At 43.7% G+C, this 16377-nt stretch overlaps 1 protein-coding gene across 12 annotated transcripts in view; it reads right to left on the bottom strand.

Annotated features, from left to right (window-relative positions):
* Positions 1-489: 489 nt before the first annotated feature.
* WNK1 (WNK lysine deficient protein kinase 1) overlaps positions 490-16377 on the bottom strand; it is a 107836-nt gene continuing 91948 nt past the window's right edge. For 4 of the 12 annotated variants that reach the window (XM_082240299.1, XM_082240302.1, XM_082240294.1 and 1 more), the window contains 8 exons: positions 15736-15809; positions 14515-15158; positions 12626-12828; positions 10796-10975; positions 9846-9938; positions 6768-6809; positions 3453-3634; positions 490-3288 (listed from right to left, as the gene is read on the bottom strand). In XM_082240299.1, the coding sequence (XP_082096425.1) occupies positions 2974-3288; positions 3453-3634; positions 6768-6809; positions 9846-9938; positions 10796-10975; positions 12626-12828; positions 14515-15158; positions 15736-15809 (1733 nt within the window). In that variant the 3' untranslated portion in view covers positions 490-2973. Of the gene's footprint in view, positions 3289-3452; positions 3635-6767; positions 6810-9845; positions 9939-9960; positions 10699-10795; positions 10976-12625; positions 12829-14514; positions 15159-15735; positions 15810-16377 lie in introns of those variants that run through there. The other 8 variants (XM_082240301.1, XM_082240296.1, XM_082240293.1 and 5 more) reach the window with 7 other exon arrangements.

Here is a 16377-nt window from a genome sequence, read left to right as displayed (position 1 = left end):
GGTTGAATCTTCCTAGGTTGAACCAGTCAAGAGTAAAGGAAAGATGCTGTATTTTCGCATATACAGTTTATAAGTTATATATGTGGCTGGAGGACTATCATTTTTTCTGCAGTGTGTTTTGGTAAAAGCAAATTATTTAAATTTAATGAAGCAAGGCCAACAAAACACTTAATAGGTCAACATCAATAATCTTAGGTGGTTTACTGGCACGACCTCACAGTGTAAATTGATTACTACCAAATTGCCCATTTTAGATTTCTATTATGGAAGTATTATCTGTGGAAAGATCTTTTCGAAAGGTATAAGTCTCAGAAACCAAATAATAAATTTTCAAGTATTATTTAAATATTTGTTTGAAGGCACCTGCACTCCTTCAAACTCAAGTGATTGTTAACAATAATGCTAGTGGGAGTAACAAGAGCTCACTAACAATTGTTAAGCTTCGGGCACAGGAGGAACCAAGGCCATTCGAAAATGAAAAACCACAGCTCAACAAAAGCAGGTTTGGTTTATTTGAATGATTTCATTAAATATCTACAAAGAAGGTAACAAACTGCAGCACAAAGCGCAATCATACAGGAAGCGCAATGCCTGGATTTAGTGCAAAACATACCATTAACTACGGCCAGGGAAGCCCAAGGTTTGAATTCATTTTATTTTATTTTTTTACAGTGTACATTGTTAAATAATGTAAAGAAAACATCTGTAATTCAGAAACAGATCTTGTGGAAAAAGGTATTCAAAGTGTAATAACACAAAATAATTTAACAGTTCAGTAGCATTAGTTAATTCCTCTAGACCTCAGTTATTTCATCCACAGGAGGGAAATCAATGGTAAATAAAACCAGTACTTGCATAACTAAGTGAAAACTCGACCTCAAACATATTAAACCAAAATACTATCCTTGTGCAACACTCAGCTGACTAGATCTTCTAACATTTGGTGGCATCTTTTCATCCATTGCTCCTTCCTGCTTTCTGCACATCAACCTCACCTTGAATTTCCCATCTCACCTGTGAGGGCTTTTTTTTAATTCTGAAAAGTTGTTGAATCCCAGCCACCTAGACTTGCGTCTTTTGTTTTCAGCCACCGGGTCCAAATCTTACCTCTGCCTGACAAAACCACTGTAAACTTCAACTTGAGGCGAAGGGAAGAAAAGAAAGAAAGACTTGTGCATATGTTTGAGGGAAGAGTGAAAGAAATACAGAAAGAACAAATGTCCTTGCTAACTTTAGAGGACTTCCGGGGGTGGGGAAAGAGAAAACAGACTTCCAGACCAAGCAGTAAAGCTGCTCCCAAGTCCAAAGCAGAAGTACTTTGACTTCACAGCCTGCTGCTGCAATGCAAAGTAATACTAGTTGGTTGCAGTTATTTCATTTGATCGGGGAAACCAGTATTTTGAGTTAGAAAGAGGAAGGCGAGTAGGAGATATAGTACACCTACTAAAAGGCAACACAGTTAGTTACAGTCCTGGTACCAGTTTTAAGTCCTTTAGACATAGAAAGAAAAAGTTGTTTTTGATGCTGGCTGTTTCAAGTGTATCCATCCTTAGCAATGGATGCTGCACCAGGAAGATGTGTTCCTGGCCTTTCAGGATTGGATTGACAGGCAGGGCAGGGGGGGAGCAAATCCCAGCAAACACCCTCCCTCTCCAGAGTGATCGCTCCAATCCCTTGACATACATTACCCTTACTAAAAAAACCTTTATAGCTTAAAAGTCAACCCACCCGTAGGTGCTTACCCCTTCAAAGATGTCCCTCTCCCCCCCCCCCACTTCCCTTATTCTCAACAACCCAGCTTCTACTCTGGTCACTGTGTTCATTCTCTTCAGCACCTCCGCATAAATCCCTCACTGCTGCTGCATCAGCCACATCAGTTTCCCCCACCACTCCATAGCTTTACTCTTCCGACACAAAAGCTGCAATAGCTCCCCCTCCAACACCTACTCTTGACACTATTACAGTATAAGCATCCAATGTGTTATGCCTTTGGTATTCCAGTGACTATATCCAAATAACCTCCCTCTGCCTGGCGAAAGTCTGCTGGGAAGGTGATACTAACTGTAGAAGCAATAAAAGTCCAAGGCACTAAAATATCCAGCAAGCATACTGGGAGAACAGACAAGTATTCAAGTACATTAATTTATACAATTATACATTCACATTTATCTAATACAATGAAAATACAAAGGAAAAAAAGTTAAAGTGTCTCCAATAAGTATCAGGATATAGCTAGCTTTCCCCCCATTTTTTTTTCCTTTTTAACTGTTTAACCCTCTATATGCCACTCATTTTTTTTAAACTACTGTTGTCCAACAACATTTATATATCACAGTGTTTCCACATCAAAACTGATGGTAAGTACATGTCCGCAGGGAACTTTTTAAAAAATTTGTCTTCTAAACAATTTAAATTGCTCTAATGCTGCAGTCAAAGCTGTTAATATCTTTTACTTAAAGCAGTAATGACCTATGTCAAAGCACGGGCTGTTCTGCAAGTCCACTTGTGTGCCCCATCAGCTCAGGAACTTCGGTGTGATGGTCTGACGGAAGGAAGAGACATGGAAATAATGGACAGCTCCCCCCACCCCCGGCTTAATTCCTCAGAGCAAGACAAATGGCATACTAAAGATTCATGCTAAAACTAACAACAATTCTCCCGTCTCAACCCATGTAGATTCAGCATCTTAAGCCAAATGAATTTTACAGCACGAAGCCCTTGGCTTGTGTGGTAGCTTTCATCTTTACACACTTGCCACAGACGAGAGGAAGCATGTCCCATCGTGGAAGATCCTGATCACTCTTCTCCCCATATTCAAAATGGAGGGCTTTTCTTACGGAGAGCAGAGAGCAATGGTTAGAGGAGGAAGTTCACCCCCCCCCGGGCGCTAATAGCCAGTTCACTGCAGCCTAGTGGTTGGTTCAGGGCCTGATTTCCCCCCTCAAGTCTACCCAGCAGCATGCCTGGGTCTCATTAAGTGGTCCGCAGATTAGAGCCAGGGGGGTTGCTGATGGATTTCTGCAAGTTGCTGATGTTGAAGCTTTGCAATGAGGTGGCACCTACAGGCTGGAACTGGCCTAAAGGCTGCGGTGCTGGACCACCTGTCCCGCTCCAGGGAGCTACAAAGGGCACTGCTGGGAAACCGTATGGCTGAGGGGGGCACATGGCCTTTGTGAAGTGACCTAGGGAGGTAGCTGACGCAGCAGAGATGGGTGTAGCACCAAGGGAAGACGTCATCGAGATGCAGAGCTGACCTGGTGCAGAGAACTTCCTTGCCATTCCTGGGCCCTAAAAAGAAAACCCAACCCAAGAGGTTATTTCAGAATTGCCAAACAATGTTAAAACAGTCCGTAGAGGCTTCTCCCTCAGAAATGTGTCAGATTCTTCCATGAATGATTTGTAAGTTGGCCGAGTGCCTACGACCAGATAAAATGCCCCAAGCAAGTACTTACCTCATAATTGCCATGCCCCTTGCCTCCTTTCTTGCCAGAGAGGCTCATGGCATCGCGAGCCCAGTTGTCTACTAGCTTGTGCAGGTCATCCGTAAAGGTCCCTTTTCGACTAGAGGCAGGAGGCTGAGACTGAGGTGCCTGGCTGTTCACTGTACCCGCAACAGTGTTTGTACTGCTGGTCCCTAGAAGAGCAAAGCAATGGCTGTCATTTAAACCTGACTGTATGATAGTTCCTGAAGGCCATCAAAACTATAGCTACAATGGAAAAATAGGAGAAAGCAAGAGTTTAAAAAGCCATGCACATGAATTCTACAATTCAGTACCAGGACATAATGAAGAGGAAGGGATTTAGGGCTCAGCTAGCAGTTTCACTCCTATTAGGTTAATCATGTAATTGTGTGTTATTTTCCAGATCAGTGGGTGGTCTGCAACGTTGCCATTTTCCACTGGGGAATGAACTAGCTTTTGGTATCAATGACAGGTCCATGAGTAATGGGTTCCTCTACATTGTCAACAAGCACCTATTATATCAAGCTAATGCTACTGCCAACTCTGCCCACTCACTCAGCACGGACAGCTGCTCTGCTCTGCAGATGGAAACTAAGAAGCCCCAGGGACTCGTTATTGGAACGAGACATTGTATTACTGGCAGGTACTTCCATCTTCATGAATGTACCTGAAACCTGCTGGCTTACTGTCCAAGCACAACAGTGCCAAAAGGAAGCGGCAAACCATCACCTGGTGCTTCCAACTCAGATGGCAGCTTCCAGGAGAACCTGCACATTTGGGTTTCACACCATACAGAATTTTATACAGCTCTGCAAAGAGAAATGCAAGGAACTGTTTCAGTTTAGAATATGGCACCTGGTAGGATCAAATTCTAAGAATGAAGGGAAATCCAAAGCATCCAAGTTTCTGCTGTGATGGCCATTCTATAGCAAATCTGTAGTGGAATGGTGTGAAAGAGTTGTTTTTACTTGTCCAAAATGGTTATTCAGGAAGCAGCAACCTAAATACAAGAGTTTAAGAGCGTTGAGAACCCCACATGTGCTATGAAACAAGCACCATGACCACTGAGATAGGACACTGTCTCCAATGTATAGAAGCCAATGAGCCCATTGCATTGCTCAAGACTGTACAAGAAGTGCATCTGGGAAAGCCTTCAGTACAATTCAAGTCCACTGAAAAGGCCTTCCTATTTCAACACAAGGAAGGAGTGAAGGTACAACCTGATGAAAAAACAGCTGAGGAAACACCAATTAGACCAGTAGAAGGTAGCACATTAATTCCACCCAGCTTGCTCCTGGGACTGTCAAAATAATGGAATCAAAGCTTTATAAGAAGTCAAAGAGGGAACCAAGAGTTCCCACTGCACAAGACTCAAATCTAAAAACTGATAATCCATTCCCGCTGCTCAAGAACTTGCTGACAGAAGCAAAGTCATAGGTACTGGCAACTTAACTGGACCCTTGATTCTTTGGGATAAAACTGGCCTCCCTGAATCCAAGCCAGATTAGACAAGAATTCAAAACATTATACAGTGGTGCCCCGCAAGACGAATGCCTTGCAAGATGGAAAACTCGCTAGACGAAAGAGTTTTCCGTTTTGGAGGTGCTTCGCAAAACGAATTTCCTATGGGCTTGCTTCGCAAGACGACAATGTCTTGCGAGTTCCTGCTGGTTTCCCCCCCTTTCTCCCCCTTTTTCTAAGCTGCTAAGCCGCTTATCAGCTGATCTGATCAGCAGATAAGCCGCTAAATGCCGCTAATAGCGCTAATCCGCTAATGGGCTTGCTTCGCAAGACGAAAAAACCGCTAGATGAAGAGAATCACAGAACGGATTCTTTTCGTCTTGCGAGGCACCACTGTAATTGGTTAGAGCAACTGAGCAAGGTGCCACTGCATTGTGAAATACAAATAAGCGGATAAAACTACCCAAGGTGGTGAAAGACGCAGCAGTCCCCCCAAAAAAACTACTAAATAAGATGGGAGTGGTGCTCATCCACATGCAGGGAAGAGGAAGGAGGAAGAATCCTCTGCCCAGGTGAGAGGAAGGAATGCAGAGTTAATAGTAATAAGATCGTAACTGTGTAACATGCAAAGGAAACTATACTTGTGATGCAACAAGATTCAGCCATGTAGTGTGAGAAACTGGAACACAAACACACATCTAAGTAAAAAAAATGAGCAACCTGAAGAACAGTACAGGGAACAGGCAACAGAGATTTTAAAAAAGTGGTGCTGGTGGTAAGAATCTTGATACATGGTACCAATAAAAATATCAGTGCATTCTCCTGACAACAATTTCATGCAGGGACCGGCACATATCCATCAGCCCCTTCCTGATGGCCAGAAAACACAGCTCTTGTTGCAATGCCCAGACACTGCCCCCCAATAGTAAATTGGGGGTGGGGAGAGAGTTTCAATCCAGAAGTGATAGGTGGGGTCTGTTAATGTTTGGCTTTTTACTTTACAAGCTGTTGAAAATGCACCAGATTGTCTTCCCTCTAAAACAAAAATATAAGAGGGAATGTCATATTAAATGTGAGCTGTATTGAAAATACTCTTGTGTCTGGTTTATTATGAAGCCAGTTCTCGAGACACTTCATCTACTGAACCAGCCATCAAGAAGAGTCTGACAAGCACTTAGGTCAGTGACCATGGGGAAAAAACTTCCCTCCAATCTTGCTCAGTCACAGCAAACGTTACAGAAACTTATTTCGGCTCTTCATACAACTGAACAAATGCAGAGGCTTAACTGGCCCTGTGGATCACATCACTGCACACGCCGCTGCTCCTTCCCCACCTTAACGCTGCCAATTTGCTTCACTCCCATTTACTGACTCTTCATTGATGATGACACTTTCTCCTGTTGCGGGTACTCTCTAAGGACATCTGGGTCCTTGCCCTTCCTCTTAGTAAGATATGGAAGCTCCTTTTGAAATTGGATCAGTGCTTAGGGCAAACCCCTTCCACTATGATCACTGCACACAAAGCCCATGAACGAGGGAGATTTTGCCTTCTGACCCAAAATGCTGCCAATTACTTGTGCTAATGTACACTTTGGCATCATTACTCGTCAGCCAGGAGGACACAGGTGACTGATAGTCAAAACATGCCATTCCAGCAAGGAACTGCCGTCGTGAGGTGGCCAGGCCTGTTGCAGTGTTAGTGCAGAAACAAGTTAGAAAGGGACACAGAGACAGATGCTGTGCTCAAGACAGATTCAGGGAGGTTAAGCTTCAGAGATCAGAGGAAAACTTAAACACAGCAGCTTGGCAATCAGAGTTCAGAAGTAACCAAAATGCAATAATTACTACAGAGCTGGTTGCAAGGGCAGACTTTTTTCACCATCTTCCCTGAAGCACAAAGAGAAAGCATTTTGTTAGGGAGAAACAGTGAGAAACATTTAGTGTCAAGCAAACAGCACAAATAGCCTGGTTATAAAGAGGGGAGAATACAACAGGACCCTGTCCTTTGGTGACACTGCTTTCGATTCTTTCAGGACTTTTCTAGCAAGACACACAGTGGCAACTGGAGGAGCTGCATCAATATTCACATTTAGTTTGTGCACCTGTATCTCTCACATGTATTAAGATTGTGGCCTAATCATTTCATCCAATATTAAGTAGGTTTTGGTGAGTTAGACTGAGTGAGTCTCAGACAACAGTTCAGGTACTCTTACTGATTGGAGGAGACAAAGCTTCAGTCCAGTTCGAACTGAAAGTCAAACAAATCCTGAACTGAACACTGGACTAAATCTTTAATTTATGCCCAGCTGATCAGATTTCTCCTTCTCACTGAAAGTTTTGAGAGTACGTTATAATGGCTCTATTCTGACATTCTCTGATTCCCTATTTCCTGGAACATCAGTGCCACCAGAGGTAGGGACATACCTGTTGAATCTCTTCCACTTCTTCTCCAGCTATCAAGAAACCCACCCGTTATTTGTGCCCAGTCTTCTAACTTCTAACAGAAACCTTTTCCCACCATCCCAGAATCTGTGATAGGATGTCGGGTCAAAATCCAGTAAAACAAGAAATTTGTAAACAAACTGAGCATCAAGCCAAGCCGTGCTTCCACAAGTGCTGCCTTGTTTTACAGGACAGCTGCAATAAACTGAGGGATGCAGCAGAGGGTACTGCACATATGCCATTACTTCCAGAGACCAAAGTAGCATTTTCTGTCTCCCCATCATGGATCTTACTTCACAAAGGTACCTCCCGTTCAACAGCCACATTAAAACTAGAGCAAGTGTGCAGCAAGATTAGCCGTATCTTTGCTATTAATTAATTATCCACCACAATAATAAAGGATGACTACTCCTTGATCTCTTATTAATCTTTTATTGCAATTCAATGTTTTCTGGGAGAAGCTAGTTCTTAGTCCTGCCTTTATCACTATTTTTTGCAGATCCTTTCAGATCTGCCTTATACTGTCCACATTGAGATTTCCAGTTAAGAAGCCTGAGATGGGGAGAAGAGCTGCATGTTCTGCAAGAGTTTTTATGATGGGTGCTGGCCACCCACCCTATAGATTCATATGGATTGAAAGGCAGGATATAAATACTTTAAATAAGAATAAATATGCATGACTTAGAGTACTCCAGTTGCCCCAAGCAACTAAAAACCAAGTACGATGAGGCTAAAGCAGTGCTGCAAGTTCAAATCCTAAAAAGGTAGTTTCTTTTAACTTCTCTGAAGTCAAATATCATTATCTTATGATTTTCATTGTAGCTGTCCTTGTGCAAGGCTGTCTTGGAATCTGCTGCTCGGCTCATTAGGTACAGGCACAGAAAAATCCCTGGCGTGGCTGAGCTGCTGCTCAGTGTACATGGACAGATGCTCTTCAAAAATAGGATCCCAAGATCCTGCTGGTTTTTTTAAGTCTGGGAAGAAGAATACAATTTGCACACCCAGGAAAAAAAGTATTCTATCTGCAGCATAAGCACACAATTCAATAGACACATGTTGTTGGCATCTGTCTGTCTTGAGAGACAATGGAGTGTGCCTCCGGGGGTGAAGTCAAACTGCTGGAGAATCACAGCACAACCGACCCATCCATTTACACCTATTTCCATGGCCCTGTCTAGTTCAGTAGAAGTTGGAGACAGACCCAATCAAATGTATGTAGAACAGCTATTTTTAGAGCTATTTTTATATTCCTTTGGCTATAATTTTAATCCTTTTATTAGGTCTATATTATTTGTTAAGTGCCTTATAGTCCTTTAAACACCATTAATTTCAGAAGTGTAATACACAGCTCCAGCAAAGCAGGCTGAACATGTTTTTACACTCTGCAAGGACAGTGTGCCAAGCAACACATGAGAAGCAGCACAAGAAATATTTATGCTGGAAGCATCTTAATCCCAATTATTAAGGGATTACATTTCCCTTCCAAAGCACAGGAAGAGGGAAGGAATACCCTTTCTCAAACATTGGCCCTTCCCATTCAAGCATACATTCCCACAAGTCACTCTTCTAACTAAAACTGATGAAGCATGAAGTAGGTTTTGCATGTCTAAACCTGAATAAGGCACCCATATGCTAAGCTGATCATATTTCTATGCAACTCATGAGCTAATACAAATAATCCCTTCCCAGGTTCCTATTTTAGTCAAGAGATGGGGATCTTAAACATTTTCCTCTGCTAAGAATTGAGGTGGGGTGAAGTGGCAAAAAAAGCTAGCAATTCCCTCCAACAGGAGTAACAACAAGGTACAATGCCCACAGCTCCAAAAGTAGATACTAGTCACTGCTTCCTGGACTGTCGTCTTGATTTCAAGTCCTTTGGTGGAAAAGCAGCAGACATCTGTCAAGGATGCTTTAGCTGAGATTCCTGCACTGCAAGGGGTTGAGCTAGATGACCCTTGGGAACCTTTCCAATTCTACGATTCTATGAAGTGTTCCATCATGAGCACCAATTCAACAGTAGACACAGCCCTCAACCCTGAATTGCTGCTATGCATGTTGAAGCAGTGACAGTCACTGCCACATACACACTCTGCCCAAACAAATAAACAGCTGGCTGTGCCTCTTCAGAGTTATGCAAACTGGCCCAGGTCTGCACAGAACCCCAGCTGAACCACTAGGAAAGGTTCTATCATGGCCTTCCCTGCAGTTACTACAGGGAAGACTATAAGCTGAGGAAAGGAGTTTGCTACCCAAAGCATCATTAAAACTTGAAAAACATAAGCCACTATCATTGTAGCCTTTTGGCTGAGCAGCACAATCATTTTTTTAAAGACAGCTTTCTGGAGGATATACTTAAGAGCAACTCAGCCAAGCCCTGGGGTTGGAGAGACACAAGAAGGCAGATGTGAATGGACAGCATGTGACAACAGATCCAAGTAGCAGAAAACAAAAAGACGAGGAAGGAGTAAAGGTGTTACACACAAAGAGCCAAGCAGGGCGTACTCAGAAATCGGGTCCTCCTGCCACCAGGCTTGAATGTCACCCGCTCAGATGCACAGTTAAACTTCACACACCCTGTGATAAAACAAAAATAAAAGAGGGGAAGAACAAGGAGAAGAGAAGAGAGACAGAACACAACTACAAGATGTTAGAAAACTCTTTAAGCTGGTGGTGAAATGCACTAGCAAGACACAAGAGAAAAGAACCTCACTGGTAGAGGAGCATTTGCAAGACCCAAGGAGCCAGGACTCTTCTTTCCCCCACCCCCACTCTCAAAATCATGTTTGTTTCCTCAACTGGAACAGAGCTATCCTCCAATAGTTAATCCAGCAGGAACAGGGTTGCATGCCACAAGTGATATAAAACAGCCAATGCACACATTGACATAATACATTGCACAACTTGAAAGACACACGAGGTACAGGTTAGTAGGGCTCATATGGTTAAAAAGGAATGAGCAGAAGCTCCCTTCTCATTAGGAAGGTGACTTGGAAGAAGCAGTAGCATATTCTGTTATTGTATTGATATATCCACCTCCTTGTCTTGAAGCCACTCCACCCACACCATTAATGTGTGTGTCAGAAATGAGTATGTTATGCATGCAAACTGCAAATTCAAATATGGTCTCTCAGGGACCATGATAAACTTCTAACTTGTGCAAATAAAGTTGACAAGCTCCCAATTTATCAGGGAGAACATATTGCACTATCTGCCTCAAGCTCTTCCCCTCCATCATCTCTCCTTGATGTGGAAGGTGCAAAAACATACAGGGCAACCTTCACTGTCATATCCTTAATTTTACTTGCCGGAGTGTCCCAGGCCTCACAGCTTCATCCTACGAAGGAGATAATCTGAAATGTAGCAGGATATTTAATCCCCCACCTCAGCACCCAGTCATGTTTCTTTCCATGCTGCTAATCTACAACATTTACCTTGGCCTGGCGCAGAAATGGCACCATCACTAGTAAAGGCAGAGTAGAGGTTCTCACTAGAAGGAGATGGTTTCAGAGGCTGTAACAGATGGTTCTGTCCTGTCTCTTGGACAGTGCCAGGAGGGAGGAGGGTCTGCTGTTGGGGCAAGACCGAAGGTGCACTCTGAGCAGACAGATTGCCTAGGGAGAGAGGGAAGCAAATCAGGACACTGGCAACATGATGGGTACTTAAGTTTTCCCATCCCAAATGCACAGTGTTCATATTTCACTTCTTAAGGATGACCTCTGGCACATGAAAGGAAACTCTAGATCAGGGGTAGGGAACTGGATCCAGCTGGGGGGGCCTAGTTGTGGGTTACCCCAACTCCAGTGGCCCACTTTAACTGGTGGGTGCCTGGTTTCTGCATAGACCAGCTGTGCTACCAGGAAACATGGTAGCAAATACAATCCAGTGGGCTTGAAGTTGCCACTTATCAGTTGATAGGCAGCAACTTCAAACATGCTTTTTGCAGCGATAAGCTGCTCTACACTACAATAGAGACAATTCCTGCAGAAAAAAGGGCTTTGAACTACCTTATGTCAGCCAACAGAACTTCCCATGCAGGGATCAACTGTGCAGTCCAACCCCAGCAGGCTTGCTCTTCCTGCCAATCAGCTCTTCAGCCATGACAACAAATCTCCCTTGCCAATGCACAACTGGGAATGCACTTTAAGGCTCTACCTGCCCCTCACCTGACATCACATCTGATTATGTTGTGTGTGCGGTAGGTCGGCATGGCATGGAGGGAAATGGCCTTGTAGGCCAAACTGGGAGCCTGATTAGGCCTGTGGCCCAGAGGTTCCCTGCTTTAGATATTAACTAGGCCGAAACCCGCAACAGCTAATGGGAGAAATGAACACAGGCCAAAAAAATGAAAAGCTTTCACAGGACTGCTATACTGCTGCTTGTGGCTACTCTGTCAACAAGGGCAATGCACACAAATTAAGACTCAGCATCCACCTGTTTCTAGTGGGTACGGTAACAGAGAACTAATTAGTTATATTTACATTCCACACCTTAAAAGTAAAATCTACAAGGCAGTAAACAATGAACACATTAACTGCATGTCTTCACTGCACATACCCCACAGAAAATGCTGCAGGAAGTCTTGCTTTGCCCAATACAATCCCTCAGCACTTCTTGCGTTTTCATCTAAAGTCTAAAATGCACAGTGAAAAGGCTATGGAATACAACTTTGGTGCTTACGTTTTGCATAACACTTGAGTGGTGTTGTGGATAAAGACAGCTGAACGTGAGCTGAGGAGACCTGGGTTTCTAGGGTTGGGGAACCTCTGACCTGCAGGCATATCTTGGTCCAACAGGGCCCCCAGTGTGCTTTGAAGGGCTTCAAAGTACAATGTCACGTGGCATTGTAGTGATGTCAGGTGATTGAGAGGTAGGCACCCCACACACCTGTCAAATTTGGTTCACCAGGCGTGGGGAAATAAGGATTTGGCCAGCCAAGTACAAAAATATCCCCACCCCTGGTTCAAGTTGCCAGTGAGACATAAAGCTCACTAAGAAACAGAAAGCCAGCCACCTGCTTTCAGCTTAATCTACATTACAAAAGGAAGAGAGAGGCAGCGATCATGTGCACTACTCTGAGCTCCTTGAAGGAAGTGGGATAAAGATCAGTGGCAGTTGGAAGGAGAATTTGCAGTAGGAGAGTTCATGGAGAGTTCATGGTAGCCAGTCGAGCCCATATTAAGCAGCCCGTATTAAACAAAAAGTCACAAGACACTACACAAAGCCAACTTACCCAACCCATGGCCATTTCTAAAGTGTCTTACCCAAAATCTGAGGGCTCTTGTTACCCTGGGAGCTGCTGCGGCTGGATCTGCTGCCTTTTCCTTTAGTAGGTCTTCTTCGCCTGCCTGACAGAGGAGCGGCAGGAGGGATGATTACTGCTGGAGGTACCTTGCCCAGTTTCGTGTAAAGCAGTTCAATCTCCATCTTTTGGCGACTTTGAAGCTCTTGGATCTCTTTAAGGTGCCTAAATGAACAGGAAAGGAAATATGTGTCACTTTTCATACCACTAAATCATCCCAATAATGGATGGACAAGAAGTGAACCCAGATTAGAAGCTATTTATCTAGGCGTTATCCCATACAACTAGGGCTGCACACAGTATGACAGTGGATTACCACCCTCTCAGAGGAGTGCTCCAAACAGCATGCAACAGTGCAGGGCAGTTCAGGGCAGGCTAGCGAAGGGGGAGAAGCAAATAGTTTCAGGAGGAAAAGGGGAGAGAAAAAATCCACCCCAGCATTCTCCTTTTGTACTAAGGATTTTATAGCTATATAAAGGGGGTGGGGAGGAGAGGGAAGTGGGAAAAGTGGACATTTACTGTAAAACACATGGACCATCAGTAGTTAAATTCTCTTCCCCTGCCCTTCATTTTCTCCCACTGCCAACTGCCTACTCCTAGAGTTCACTGATACTAGATGAGCCTGGTTCCTTTGAATCAGAAATGGGGAACCTTGGACCACCATGTGTTTCAAGAACGTTAAGGTTTGGCCTATATATTAATATATGGACAGATGGTTGATACTTTACTTAATTGTGTTGATTTATTTTCTTGTGCTTCATTATGTTTTAATCACTGCAACGTGCCCTGAGTCTGTTTTTTAAAAAAGAAATAAATAGATAACACACTAAGCTCATCAGCCCAAGCCAGCATGGCCAGTTGACAGGGATGATAGGAACTGGAGTACAAGAACATCTGGAAGGTCACAAGATCCCCACCCCTGGCTTCAGATCCATTTTCCTCTCTTGGCTCAACTGCCCAAAGTATCCTGGAAGCCCAGAGGTTCTTTCCAGGCAGTTTTGGAACTGTTTCTCTAATTCTTTTATGAACGCTGAGGCCTGGTGCCTCCCCCCAAGGTAGTGTCGCCCAGGATTCATCACTCCGGTCTCCCGTCAAGCTGATGTGGTCCATATTCAGGGACACGAGAACATGACAAGCAGAGTTCAAAACAGAAGCTCAGCCTTCAGGAGTAACATCTAAGCCTAATTTATTGCAAATTAAATCAAACGTAACAGAACGAAGAAAACATGGCTCCTCTCTGTCTTTGTTCCTCGGAGAGAGTTGCAAAAGCAAAAGCTATACAGAGCAGAAACAGCGTATCTCAATTTCCTCTCCCAAGACTCCAACAATCAGTGTTGGAATGTAAACAGACATGTGACATGTAACAATCCCACACACACATCTGCAGCACAGGAGGAATGAAATTCTCAACACTGAATCACCTGAATTTGCAATTAGCTAAAGCAAGAAAGCCAGAAGCATGGGAGCTCTGTACTTTAGTCCACTCATAAAACACTAAAGAGCTAGACATCTAGTCCACTCATGCATTTTTAGCACCTAAGACTGAACAGTGTCCCAGACATCTCCAGTTCAAATCTTGCCTCTGCTGTGAACTCTCAGAGAAGCTCCTATTTTCTCATCCTCAGCTGCCTATCCATTAATAAGGAGATGTTAATTGCAAGGAAACACTCATTCCACTAGAAAAACAGGGGACAAATATTGTAGACCTCACTATACAAATTCCCTGCAAGTGTTGACTGCAGATAACTGTTTTTAGTCCCACTACACGGGATAAAACTTTCAATCAAGTCATGCTTCTACTCATTATGTCCTCTTAAAAAAGTCTGGGTGGGGTGGGGCTAGAGGACTTACTTCTCTCGCAATTGGCGCAGCTCGCACTTCAAGTCTTCATCTTCTATGTCCGACTCATTATCACTGCTCATGTAGGAAGAGTTGAATGAGTTGCTAAGGCTCTGAACTGGAAGACTGATCTTTGACCCAGGTGGATGGAGAGAGTCTGGACTCCTTGAGCCATCATCTTGCTCCTTAGCTGCACCACTCAGGAAGGCAGCTTCCAGCTCAGACGATGGCCCATTCAGGTGCAGAGAATGCCTTCTCGCGATAAGCCCTGGTTTAGGAGTTTTGATGGGAGAAGAAACGTGCTCAGAGTTTACAGTCAGAGGGACTATTGCAGGAGCCTCTCTCTCCACACAGGTCACCTCATCTTGAGTTTTAGACACAGAAAACCGGCCCACTTGGTCTGTTGCTGTCGTCGTCACCTGGAAACGCCCAACCTTGGTTGGCTGCAAATTGGCGGTGGAAGTGTGTGAAAAAACTCCATCCACCACATCTGCAGAGGTAACAGCAATGGCCTCGGCTATCCCACTGGAGGTTGGCTTCACCAGAGTACTCTCAGGGCTGCTGCTGCTAGACAAAGATGAGGAATCTGAGCTGCTTGTGTCGAAGTGCCTGGGCTTACTTCCACTCTCTTTCTGCTCATCCACAGCTACTGACACCTAGAGACAATAGAGACATACAGTATTATAGCCAGAGCACCTTTACAGAATGGCACTTTACAAAGTGTAAGAAGATAGGTTCCTGCCTTGAGCAGCTGAGTCTGAAATTTGACACAGGGGACGCAGAACAAAAAGGGAAAGAAAGTGGAAGCAGGGTTAAACAGAAAAATATGTGGATCTGCTTCACATGTATAGGCTTAGTTACAGTTACAGTAAGGCACAGGAACTAAGGGTTGTTTGTGCCAAGGCTTCACATAAGAAGTCAGAACAATTTTAAACAGTTCTCCCTCCAAAAGGAGCCAACCACTGCATTAGATCATTTTCTGATAAAAACATGTGCTGACACCAAATAACATAGTCACAAGATGAAAGCAGAAAATGGATAATGAGACAAGATGGACGTCTTTTGAAGAATGCTAGTAATGCTTAAAGGGCAAGAGTGTTGTTGATGCAGATGGGCCAGAGCAGCCATAACAGTTGTACAATATTGTCCCAGTCTCAGCTCCCTGTCTATAAAATAAGAACCATAGAAGTCACACAGTAGCTAGGGTAGACACAACAAAATGCTGTAGAATACCTGAAAACGACCCATCTTAAGAACTGCAACTCCTGAGGTGGTAGTTGTGGAGCTGCTTCCTGCATCCTGAGAATCTGAAATGGGGAAAAGTGGGAAGAGGATTTGCAATTCAATTTTTTGCTCACTGTGTTCGTGAACAAAATTCTCCAAGAAAAGTCAATCAAAAATGTGTTCCTCTAATTAAATCAAAGGAAGCTGTTACAAAACTGTTTTAACACTTTCAGTTAAGTCATATTACTTTTTTCTAGTTAACCAGGGCTAGGTGGGGGCTTTGTTTTGGGAACACGCAGAATTCACCTTCTACAAAAAGGCATGTAGTACCTCATTCGAACATTTCCTTAACAAAAACTGATTATTTTCATACTGGCTTTGACAACACATGACAGGATTCTACTGGCAGAAATGTTGCTTGTCTACCCAAGAGAAGCCTAAAGGAATTACTAACATATTAACTCATTAGGCCCTATTGGAAGAGAAGTGCAAGCAATTCTTACAAGAGAAAAGAACTTTACACTAAAGTTGCAATGGGAAAACAATGACCTATTTCCTAAGGCTGTGCATGCCCCCCCTCCAAAAAAACTGGGCTAATGTGGGAAACACCAGGCCCAGATCCAGCCCCAAATCAACTGGGGGAGTGGAGAG

This window comes from Podarcis vaucheri, assembly GCF_965113315.1.
Source record: "Podarcis vaucheri genome assembly, chromosome: 10".
Lineage (NCBI taxonomy): Eukaryota > Metazoa > Chordata > Lepidosauria > Squamata > Lacertidae > Podarcis > Podarcis vaucheri.
The sequence above is the reverse complement of the archived record's forward strand: the minus strand, read 5'-3'. Positions and strand labels throughout refer to the sequence as shown.